At 48.9% G+C, this 12,135-nt stretch overlaps 1 protein-coding gene across 2 annotated transcripts in view; it reads right to left on the bottom strand.

The window, feature by feature from the left end:
• The window catches only part of cfap46 (cilia and flagella associated protein 46), a 368,598-nt gene that overhangs the window by 196,566 nt on the left and 159,897 nt on the right, over window positions 1-12,135 (bottom strand). For both annotated transcript variants that reach the window (XM_072479134.1, XM_072479136.1), the window contains 4 exons: window positions 11,496-11,643; window positions 9,726-9,909; window positions 8,993-9,152; window positions 2,834-3,069 (listed from right to left, as the gene is read on the bottom strand). In XM_072479134.1, the coding sequence (XP_072335235.1) occupies window positions 2,834-3,069; window positions 8,993-9,152; window positions 9,726-9,909; window positions 11,496-11,643 (728 nt within the window). The remainder of the gene's footprint in view (window positions 1-2,833; window positions 3,070-8,992; window positions 9,153-9,725; window positions 9,910-11,495; window positions 11,644-12,135) is intronic.

The following is a 12,135-nucleotide window of genomic DNA, read 5'->3' as shown; positions in this document are numbered from 1 at the left end:
GCATGATCTCAGGATATTCCAAACTGCTTCATCACCAATGAAATATTTCTGCACACAGCGAAGTCCCTCAAACAGTAATGAGATAATGATCAGATCATCAAGCTTTAGGATTGTTTGTTAAAATGATCAAAGACACTGGAAAACCTCAAATGAAAACTGAAAATGCTTGAAAAGCTCAGTAGGTCTCGTAGCGTAAGTGGAGAGAGAAACTGATTTAATGTTTTGAGTCCGTATGACTTTTCTTTCTCAAATTCACCTATTATTAAGGCAGAAATTTTTCTGAAATGAGGAGACTTTGGGGGCCAGGGATAAGGGAAAAGGATTAGTAATGTTGCAAAAGTGAAGAAACACGTAATAGCTTTTCAGCAAGTGAAAGGAGAGGATGGTGTTGTGTTTTGCTTCTTCGTGTAGCATAAGCTGCTTCCTTGATGTATGCTTTGACAAAGGAAGCTCCCGACACAGAGATAGGTTGAACACATTTATTGAACAGTTAACAATTCTCCTACTTGAGTTCATAGAACATAGAACAGTACAGCACAGAACAGGCCCTTCGGCCCTCGATGTTGTGCTGAGCATTGTCCAAAACAAAGATCAAGCTATCCCATTCCCAGTCATTCTGGTGTGCTCCATGTGCCTATCCTAGGTTCGACTCTCCTGCTAATCTAACTGTAGTAACTCAGTCTAACTAAACCAGTCTGTTCTAAGCCACGTGCTGGTGTGATGCTTCTGATCAACCCTGATGTACTCTCTAGATGTCTGTCTGTGGAAAGAGACAGAGCATGTGTGCCCTGTCCTTTTATATGAGTTGTGTAATGCACCCTTGTGGTAATGCCACCTCTGGGTGTCTTGACTGCTCATTGGTTGTGTCCTATTCTAAGTGTTCATTAGCTGCATGTTTGCATATCATGACATCTCCGGTGCTCTCTCTAGTGTTTACTTAGTTGTAGTGTATTTACATTAACCCCTTGTGTATATACGGTGATGCATATCACCACAGATGGGAAAAGAACAAAAAGGTCAGTGTTGGGTCGAGGGCAACAAGGTTTTATGATGGAAAGCCATAGTGGTATTAGGATAATTAAAGAAAAAGATGCGTTAACAAGAATAAATGCAGAGAATCCTGGACATACTTCACTGGTCAGGCAGCTTCTGTAGAAAGAAAAACAGAGGGGGGGTTCGATTTTAAATGGTCTGTCAAATTTTCAGTCCCATCCACGATGGATATATAGGTGGAGAAATAGGGCTAGATTTTTGTGATTGAGAAAGATATCGGAAATCATAGAATCATCATAGAATTTACAGTGCAGAAGGAGGCCATTCAGCCCATCGGGTCTGCACCGGCCCCTGGAAGAGAACCCTACCTAAGCCCACCCCTCCACCCTATCCCCGTAACCCAGCAACTCCAAGTAACCTTTGGACACTTACGGGGCAATTTAGCATAACCAATACCCATAACCCGCACATTTTTAGACTGTCGGAGGAAACCAGAGCACCCGGAGGAAACCCAAGTAGACATAGGGAGAACTTGCAGACTTTGCCCAGACAGTGACCCAAGCCGGGAAGCGAACCCGGGTCCCTGGCACTATTAAACAACAGTGCTAACCACTGTGGGGAATTTCCCCAACATCACAATCACTTCTCCACCCTGGAGGAGCTTGCCCACCTTATTTTTATATTGGGGAAGTGTACAGGAGCTTGAAACTATCCCATTACCTCTGCAGGCTGATCCAAAGGATAAAGGAAGAAGGCACATAGCAAAGCTGGCAGGTAAGAAGGCTCACATCCACTACCTGAGATATCAGCCCCAGTGTATTTATGGTTGTTAGGTCCTTTGGCCCTCACATCTCACCACTGGCCTCCATGCCATGACCTCTCATATCCTCCATGGCCCCTCCATATCCTCTAAGATCTCCCATGCCCCCTCAGTATGCACCAGATACACATCCAATAGGTGATATAATAACACTGGCAAGACTTTGAAATACCCATGAAATAAAATAAAACAGGCTTTAAAAAGACCCCTTTAAAGACTAAAGGCTGGATTCTCCGTTGTCGGGATTCTCTGTTACGCTGGCTGCGCACCCACGCCTGGGGATTTCCTGACAGCATGGGGCTGCCCACAATGGGACAGGATATCCCGCTGCTGGTGGGGGTGCATCGCACCTAACAACTGGGGCGGCGGGAACAGAGAATGCGCCCCATGACCCTCTCATAAACCTTATACTCTCATAAAATTGTCAATCAAACACAGGTGGTGAAAGCCCCATGGAAGAAACTTTTAATCATGTTCAAATAAACACACAGACATTTAAAATAAACACGCAAAGAAAGATCAAGGGATTAAGTTCTCGTAAAACTGTCAACAAAACCAGCAGATCCCTTCAAGTTATGTCAACTGCTCCCCGCATAGGAATGAATATATTGGTCAGTCTTGGAGCTAAGTCAAGCATTCATTGTAGGTTCCAGAGTTGGAGCAGATTTTATTTTTGTCAACAATAAATATGGGCCGATATTGTCAGGCCATTGCGATTCACTTTTCCAGCTGGCAGCGCAACCCCATCTGTAGGTTTCCCAACAGTGTGGGGTGGCTTGAATGGGAAATCCCATTGACAAAGGGCATGAGTATAGAATCCTGCCACCAGCAAACGGCTGAGAAACATGTGGCTGAGGAACTGGGGAATCCAGCCCATGGTTTCTAGGTTCACTTATACAAAGTTATTCTAGTTGTTGCTACTGTAAATAGCCTTACTATGATAGTATACACCAGATTACAGATATTGGAGTTTGCAATGTGCAGAAATTGTGCATTCATTATGATTCATGCAGGACTTACCTCCCATATGCACATAACGTAAGCATATGCCATCAAACAATGCTGCTGGCATGACACACGGCCTGCAATTGTCGCCATTATAGTTTGTAATATCACTAGTGTTTCCAGTTGTCTCACATCCTTCAGGTTTTCAAAGGACAGATTAGTGTCAATATTTTGTGCACCAATCAACTGTTGATGTTTTGCTGGAACAAAGTTTTCACTTCTTGATTGATTCTCCCTTTCGAAGTGGACTTCTGAAAATTGAAAGAAGCCAAAACATTACAAATAATATATGCATGTGACCAAAGTAACAAAGCATAAAGAGCAAAATACTGACGATTGTAAATGAACATAATAGGCTGGATTTTCCCTTCTGGGGCCTGCCCCCATGCACGCCGGAAAACGGGCGAGAATCATTCCGGACGTTTTCCTCGAAGGTCCGGGGTGATTCTACGTTTTCCAGGGGGCTAGCAGAGCCCCAGCATGCGTCCCGCAGCTCTGGCTGCCGGCGGAGCCCAGCTCTCTAGACCGTGTGGCCACGCATGCACACGCCGGCCGCAAGCGGGTCCGCGCAAGCGCGCGGCGGCCCACCTCAGCACGGGCGCTGAGTCAGATACCCCCCCGCCCCCCAGCAGGATCGCCACCGCGGCCACGGGTCCAAGCTTCCGCCGGGTGGTACCACATGTAAACACAATCGATTCCAATGAGAAACGGTGCAGGATTTGCCTGTTTCGCGATTGACACTCAGGAATCTGACAAGCTGCAGCCGCATATACACACTGCACTCCCCACCCGCACCATCCCAGCCAACAAATGGCAGCAAGACGCGCGGCCCCACGTTACGAGGACGCAGAGCTTGAGACCCTCCTGAATGTCGTGGAGGAGAGGCGGATGACCCTTTACCCCGCCCTGGGAAGGAAACTGCCAGCCACCGTCATTCACCGTGCCTGGGCACCGTTGGCAGAGGCTGTGAGCACCATGGGCAACACTGTCCGGAATGGCCAGCAGTGTTGCAAAAAACTGCATGACCTCTTCAGTGCGGCCAGGGTGAGTAGGCCACTGGCACTAACTCCTGTCCCACACATCCGTAACCCGACAACCCCCCAACCAGAGGGCAGCCGAACCCCAATCCTGCACGACATGTGGGCATCCACACTGGTCGTCATGGCCGGGTGCTCTGACAACTGAGGCCACCAGCTACCCATCTCCTGGGCTGCATGCGTCGGACTGGCTGACACTGTCATTTTCTGTTTCCACCCCCCACCCAGAAGACGGCTGCCCACAACCGCTGGGAGTGGGAGAAGACTGGAAGGGGATCGGCAGACCTGTGGCCCCTAACTATGGCAGAGCAGAGGGCCCTGGACATAGTCAGTAGCCCAGAGGCAAGTGAGATCGTCGGGGTGGGGTTTGGCCACGGGCGAGGAAGTGAGACCTTGATGAGTTGCGGGTCCCCGTGACACGTGTGTTTATGCCCCCCGCCCCACTACACTATATCCCATGCACCCTCACCAAATCTCACCCCCACACACATGCTCATCCCCATCATCCCCCTGCCCACGGTCTAATCATATGTCTTGTCTTGTGTCTTTCAAGAGCAGTTGGAGATGAGGCGGGTCCATACAGTGTCCCCCACCACCAGCCAGTGCCACAGCCGGAACGCTCTATGAGCCGAGCAACGATGAGAGAACAGCTCAGACGCCAACCCTCTGCCCGAGACTCAGCAGACCCCGGAGTTCGAGTCGGAGGATGACACTGACTTTCCTTCACAGCTGTCTCCAGCATCCTCCACCATCCCAGAGAAACTCACCTCGGTTGGGCACTTTAGTGAAGAGGCTCCTGGACACCTCACAGCTGATCTGGTACAGCAGGTGGAGGTAGGAACTCCTGAGGGGCCAGACGGTCGGAGGGCAGGCCGACCCCAGGAACTATCTGCCATCCAGACGGGTTTTGGACTTCTGGAAAGGACAGTCCTATCGATTGTGAAGATGCAGTCGCAGGGCCAGGGACTACATGAGGGGTTGCTGGCGGCATTCAGCACCTGCAAGGAAGAGTCCAACTGCGTGCATAGCAGCAGGAGGTGGTGCTGACCATGCATTCCACCCAGGTCAATACCTCACACATAGTGTCCTCAGTGGAGGCATTGGGCATGACGGTTTGGGCTATGGATCAGCCTGCCCAAGGCCTGGCATTCAGTGTAGGTGCTGGCCGTGGCCCAGGTCAGGGTTGCCGCCTCACAAACAACCATGTGCCAGAGCCACCTGGAAATCGCAGCTGCACTCCTGAGTGTGGCCCAGTCACAGCAGGCCATCGATGGGAACATCAGCGGCATTGTCCAGGCGCTGGCTGACATGCCACAGACGCAGGGGGAGATGGCACTGTCCCAGAGGGATATGGCACAGTCACGGGCTGATTTGACAAAAACCCAGAAGGTGGTGGCACAGTCAATGGGTGATGTGATGCAGTCCCAGATGGAGATGGTCCACTCCCTGTGCTCCATGGCCGCGTGCATGCAGACCCACCAGAGCGGGCCTCCAGGACTGGCAGTGCCAGGTGGCGGGGGAGCCTCAGGGGATAGTTCCGCTCACACCACTGTCCTATGGAGTAGCCCGGAGGCCTTCGGGCATCCCAAGGGAGGAGGAGGTGATGGGGTCCGTGTTGGTGACTCCCCCCCGTCCTCCAGTCCCTGGCGCATCTGGTGGGCAGTGGATAGAACAGGGCGGCACCACACCACCTGGGACACTTGAGCAACAGCTGGGCCCATCCAGGCCCGGTCACCCCAGAAGACAGCCGCCAACGGGACCCAGGTCTCAGGGCGGAATCACAGCAGGCCGCCTCCACTCCTGCAATATCATCTGGGGACCCACTGAGAGGTAGCGTTAGGGCCCTTAAGGCCAGAAAGGAAGACACTAGTTAAGTTGGCACGGGTGCAGGGCACAGTTTAGTTGTAGGGGCTAGAGTACAAATCTGCATATTGGTTGTCACATTAAACACCTGTTACCACTGTTACAACCTGTCTTGGTGCTCTGTCAGATGAGTGTTAGGGGTCGGCTAGGCTGGGCTAGCCAGACAGGGAGTGCAGGGGAGGGGGAGAAATGGCCGGACGTTGGGAGTGGCTCAGGCTCCCCACCCTTCCACCCCCCTACCATCCCCACCACCGTCAACCCAGAGATCAGATGTGACCGTGTGATGGAATGGCTAGCTCGTAGACAGGGATCACCCAGATGAATGGTTGAAAGTGCTACTATGGGCAGGAGTCAAACCTCGTCATACGATGCAGAGCACCAGAGCTCATCGCAGAACGTGTTGTCATCAACCTCAATCCCACAGACCAGACCCGCTGTTACTGCCAATTCAGGGCCCGCACCCCGTAGTGTGCAGGTATGTATCACGGAGGGAGTTTGGGGGGGGGACGGGGACCAAGGCAGGTCAGCACTGCGGGTTCAATTCCTGTACCAGCCTCCCCGAATAGGCGCCGGAATGTGGCGACTAGGGGCTTTTCACAGTATTTGACGCCTACTTGTGACAATAAGCGATTTTCATTTTCATTTCATGGGGTGACGGAGGGGGTGGGGGGTGGGGTGGGATCCTGGCCAGTCCCCACCCCCACCCCAACCCCTAGTTGGTGAACCTGGACGCGATCACAGCGTCCCGGGCGCATTAGCTCTGGCTCACATGTCATGAAGTCTCCCGTGCCTGCCTGGCCCTCATGTTCTTCCCGTGCTCATCAACCCCTGCATCATCCCAGTTGGACGAGGGCTGGCGTTCCTCCTCTTCCAGCACATTGCCCCTCTGCTGCGCGATGCTGTGGGTGACGCAGCAGTCTGCCACGATTCAGCATCATACTGGAGGGCCTCTCCAGAGCGGTCCAGGCACCTGAACCGCACCTTCAGGAGGCTGAAGCACCGCTTGCTACACCCCTGGTTGCAGTATGGGCATCATTGTCGCGGATCTTCATGTTGGTCTGTGGCCTCCGGATAGGCACTATCACCCAGGAACCAATCTCCCATCCGGGTTTGGGGGGGGAGGGGGGGCGGTCTCGAGCATGTCAGGAATCGTTGAGTGTGCCAGGATGAAGGCGTCGTGCACACTTTCCGGGGATCGGGCGCAGACATGTCTGATTCGCAGCTGATGGTCACATTCAGCTGCGCATTTATTGAGTGGAACCCATTTTGGCTCATGTAGAGCCTGTACTTGATGGTGCGGATGTACCCCTACTGCATGCTCTGCTGCTGCGGCTTTCTCCTCCTCGAGCAATTCCAGCCATTACAGCCGCAGGCATACCGCAGGCTGCAGCGACTCATAGAAACGCCACCATTGCTGGTTGAATTCCAACATCCATTGTGTGTAGGGGTGAAAGGCCGACATGTTAACATGGTGCGTACCCCAGTGCCCAACTGTGTCCACCGGGCTATGTGGTGGCCCAGGTTGGCACTGCAGGCTCCGTCCCCGCATGTCACCCCCACCATTTCTGTATCCTTGGCCCTGTCATTTCCCAGCACCGTGGGGGCCTCTTGCCCTGGTGCCTATCATCGGCTGGAGCTGCCCATGCCAGGGGAACATAGGGGCTACAGTGGCCCTTGGGTGTCCCGCCGGTGGATGGCGGCCGGGTTGGGGGTGTGGGTATGGCAGAGGATGGGGTGGGGGCACCCACTTGGCCAGTGTCACTCTGCAGAACATGTGGCCAAAGTGGGTGGTCAGTGTGGTGCGCAGCAAGATGGCTGCTTTCCAGGCAGCGGCAATGGCGGCCCGTGGCCGGACACTGTCCCAGTCCCACTGGGGTCACCCTAGCCACATGGCCTATTCCCCCGTCAATCCCCCCGCCCCTGGCAGGGCCCACTCCACGCTAGCCAGCCCAGCCAGTGTCCGGCCAGGCAGCCCAGTCATTCCTCTGTCTCTCTTCCTCATCAGTCAGCACGCCGCTTTCGTAATTTTTAAAAGTAAAAGTGCACCGTGCCATACGGAACTCGGCCATTCAAAGGCAGAGGCCCCGGAGAATACCGGGTCAGGCCCGCTCATGACACGCAAACGGTGTTTACTGTACGTGCGTTCCGGACCGCACTGACGCCGCTATCGAGGTGATGACGTGATTTTGGCGTTGGAATCTATCCTCCACCCAATCGAGTTTCGCGATTTCAGCGTATGCCAACGGAGAATCCCACCCAGTATCGTTCGCACTTAAATCAAATCGAATGAAGAGGTGAATTTCCTCTTGCTCCAAAAGGATTGCAACTCTTTTCTTCCTTAGTGCACTCACGAGATAGCACCAGATAATTCAGGAAACACTCAGCAGATCCGGCTCCATCTCAGAAAAGAGAAAAAGAGTTAATAGGTTGTATTCTCTGATTCTCCAGCGTTTCTCGGCAGTGTGCTGTTCGCTGGTAGAGGGATTTTCTCTTCCTGCACTTGTTAATATGATTTCCCATTATAGCCACTCCACGCTACCGGGAAACCTGCGGGCGGGGGTGCACTCCGAGCGAAAAAGAGAATCTCAATGGCCAGAGAATTCCACGGCCGGACATTTCAGGTTGGTGAAGTTCGAAAATGAAAGAGAACAGACCCAAATTGTCAACTCTGTTTCTCTCTCTACCAATGCTGCCAGATCTGTTGAGCACTTCAAGCATTTTCTACTTTTGTTTCACCTTTCCTGCGTCCACAGTATTTTACTTTGGTACTAATTTACACAGCATGCTTTTTAGCACTGGGCTGAAGATGACGCTTATCAGAGGAGGGGGAATTGTTTACAATGTTAGTTAGCATGAACCTCAAGAAGATAACTTGTGCTGTCAACGTTTGTGGTGATACACCACGCTTAGCGCATCAACGTTTAAGTAGGAATTGGGTTGAGAGAGCATGACCTAGATCTCATGAACATGATGTCCGACTCCAGACAGTACCCAACAAATGGAAACTATAATGTGATCTCTAAACTCTGGGCTGATATCCAGCAGGCTACTCACTCGTGTCTGGACAAAGTGACACTGGTTCAGTGGCCATCTTCCTCGCACTGTGTCCAAAGGGTTAGATTCTGCCACACTTTAGCCAGCCTGCCAAGTGGAAAGTGAGTGCTGCCTTTAAATACCAGATTGACATCCAACTAAGGTACCTGCATCCAATTGGTGTGTGTGGTCCATCCCCATCACAAAATTTCCACGTTTGAAAAATATGCGTTCAGCTAACCTTCTTCTTCCTTAACTTCCACACAGGGTTTCATGCTCAGGAGTAAATCCGCAGCCCAGTCCAACTGGCAGAAAGCATCAGTTTCAGAAAATCCACTGCAATATAGCCATTCACCAAATGCAATCAGTTGGTCGATTTTCTTCCAGTTACTTTCTGGTTTCTGAAAGATTATCATTCAAAAAAAAAAAAAATGTAAACAAATGCAACAATACTAACATAAAGACACCAAAAAACCCTCATGAATATTTGCAGATTTCAAACATGCCATTGCTTACAGTGGCTGAGAGATGGCGCTTTTGGACTGAGGTATTGGAATTTATGTGCAAATTTTTACAGCCTCGACACGGTGGGGCAGGGCGAGAAAATGCAGCAAGCTATTCAAAAGTCCATTGACGACAGCGGTATCGGAAAATCCCGCCAGAAGGGAAGAGATTGTAAAATTCTGCCCCAGGCATATTTGAGTGGGCTGAGATAAAGGAGAACTTGGCAGAGGAAAGAGTGGGTATGGCAGCAGGATGGAGTGTACAATGAGGAAGCATAGATATTGCCTTGTAGGAATTCAAAGGGATTGGACTGGGAAGAATTGGGGTTTGATTCATTGGGAAAATTCTAGTGTGAGAAGCATGATGGGTGTGTGTTTGATGGAATGAAACAATGCAAGAATTTGAATGAAATTAAAAATAATTCCTTTTTCACTGCATATTGTTTGAATGAACAGAGATGCACAAAGTACCTTCAAAACATTTATTGAATTCTGGTAACAATTTAATTGATCTGCAATTTCTTTGGAGAAACCTGCCACATGGTGCCACATGTAAGATACGTGTTCTTCAGCGTCATCCTTTAATTTCTGCATATCCATACTGATATCATGACCAAGTCTTGCATTCGCCATAATTCTATGCTTGTAAAGAAGCCTTCAAATAGAGGACAGGAATTATTTATGAATTATATGTTTTACAGATTTTTGTATCAACACTAAAAATTAAATTGTAACTGCAAATAACATGTGAAATTTACATTTGAAAATGGTGTTTCTTCAATTTTGTCAAGTGTTGAATTTTTGACATTTTTGTTATTGCTAGAAGCAGCATAGAATCATAGAATTTACAGTGCATAAGGAGGCCATTCACCCATCAAGTCTGCACCAGCCCTTGGAAAGAGCACTACTTAAGCCCACACCTTCACCCTAACCCCGTAACCCAGTAACCCCACCTAACCTTTTGGACACTAAGGGCAATTTAACATGGCCAATCCACCTAATCTGCACTTCTTTGGACTATGGGAGGAAACTGGTGCACCCGGAGGAAACCCACACAGACACGGGGAGAATATGCAAACTCCACACAGTCACCCAAGGCCGGATTTGAACTCAGGCCCATAAGACCATAACATATAGAAACAGAATTAGACCACTCTGCCCATCGAGTCTGCTCTGCCTTTCAATCATGGCTGATATGTTTCTCATTCCCATTCTCCTGTCTTTTCCCCATAACCTCTAATTCCCTTATTAATCAAGAGCCTATCTATCTCTGTCTTAAAGATACTCAGTGACTTGACCTCCACAGCCTTCTGCGGCAAAGAGTTGCACAGATTCACCAACATCTGGCTGAAGAAATTCCTCCTCATCTCAGTTTTAAAACACCAGGTTAAAGTCCAACAGGTTTGTTTCAAACACTAGCTTTCGGAGCACTGCTCCTTCCTCAGGTGAATTCTAGTGTGAGAAGCATGATGGGTGTGTGTTTGATGGAATGAAACAATGCAAGAATTTGAATGAAATTAAAAATAATTCCTTTTTCACAGCATATTGTTTTGAATGAACAGAGATGCACAAAGTACCTTCAAAACATTTATTGAATTCTGGTAACAATTTAATTGTTCTGCAATTTCTTTGGAGAAACCTGCCACATGGTGCCACATGTAAGATACGTGTTCTTCAGCGTCATCCTTTAATTTCTGCATATCCATACTGATATCATGACCAAGTCTTGCATTCACCATAATTCTATGCTTGTAAAGAAGCCTTCAAATAGAGGACAGGAATCACCTGAGGAAGGAGCAGTGCTCCGAAAAGCTAGTGTTTGAAACAAACCTGTTGGACTTTAACTTGGTGTTGTAAGAATTCTTACTGTGCTCACCCCAGTCCAACGCCGGCATCTCCTCATCAGTTTTAAAAGGTCGTCACTTCAATCTGAGTCTGTGCCTCAAGTTCCAGTTTCTCCAGCCAGTGGAAATATTTTCTCCTGGAGCTGTGAGGCAGCATTGCTAACCACTGCATCACCGTGCCATCGTATCCAAGGAACTAAAATCCTCAAAGGAAAAGCCAAAAGGCTAGCCCGTGGTGCACCCCATGCATGAAATCTATTTGGATAAGGGGTGCACTCTACCTATCTAATATCCACCGGGGGAAATGGGGGTCAGGAAAGTCATCCCCATCACTCTCATTTTCTTTCACTTTTGTGACATGAATTATTATAGGAAATTATCTTATTTTTTTACTTACAGCTTCTGCTTAGTCCTGGGCATATCTATAATGGCGTCATCTAACACTTTCAGTCCAGCTTTCCAATTCCCTTTGTTCATATGAATGTGGAATAAAAGACCATACATCGCTGCCCTTAATTTCAGATCATCTTCTGGATCATCAACAGCTTGAAATAAAACACAATCAGTTCTAAATTATTTACAATTACTGGAAACATCTAGGTTGACAGAAATAAAAGGCGAATTAAAACTTAAATTTATATGATGCCTTGAAATGCCCTACATTGCTTTAGAATCAGAAAAATTTAGAATGGTTTCAAGGAAAGAAACACTAGGATAGGTGGCCTGGGGTGTGGTAAAAGAAACGGTTAATGATGATGCAGGGACGGAAACAAGTAATTGTCAAGAGGTTCTCTTGCTACAACTAGATAAGCAAGATTGTAACAAATACAGTCCTACTCCCCTGAACAAGAGAAAAAGAAAGAAAAACAAATCACATTTATGCTGCATCTTGCACAAACTCAGGATATCCCAGAGCACTTTATAACCAATGAAGTAATTTTGAAATTGCCATTGTTGTAATGTAGGAATTACAGCAGTCAATTTTGCTGCCTGCAAATTCTCACACACAGCAATGTGATTATGAGCAGAAAATTTAT

This window comes from Scyliorhinus torazame, chromosome 16 (assembly GCF_047496885.1).
Source record: "Scyliorhinus torazame isolate Kashiwa2021f chromosome 16, sScyTor2.1, whole genome shotgun sequence".
Taxonomy (NCBI): Eukaryota; Metazoa; Chordata; class Chondrichthyes; order Carcharhiniformes; family Scyliorhinidae; genus Scyliorhinus; species Scyliorhinus torazame.
Note: the sequence above shows the minus strand (reverse complement) of the source record. Positions and strands in the feature narration are given on the sequence as shown.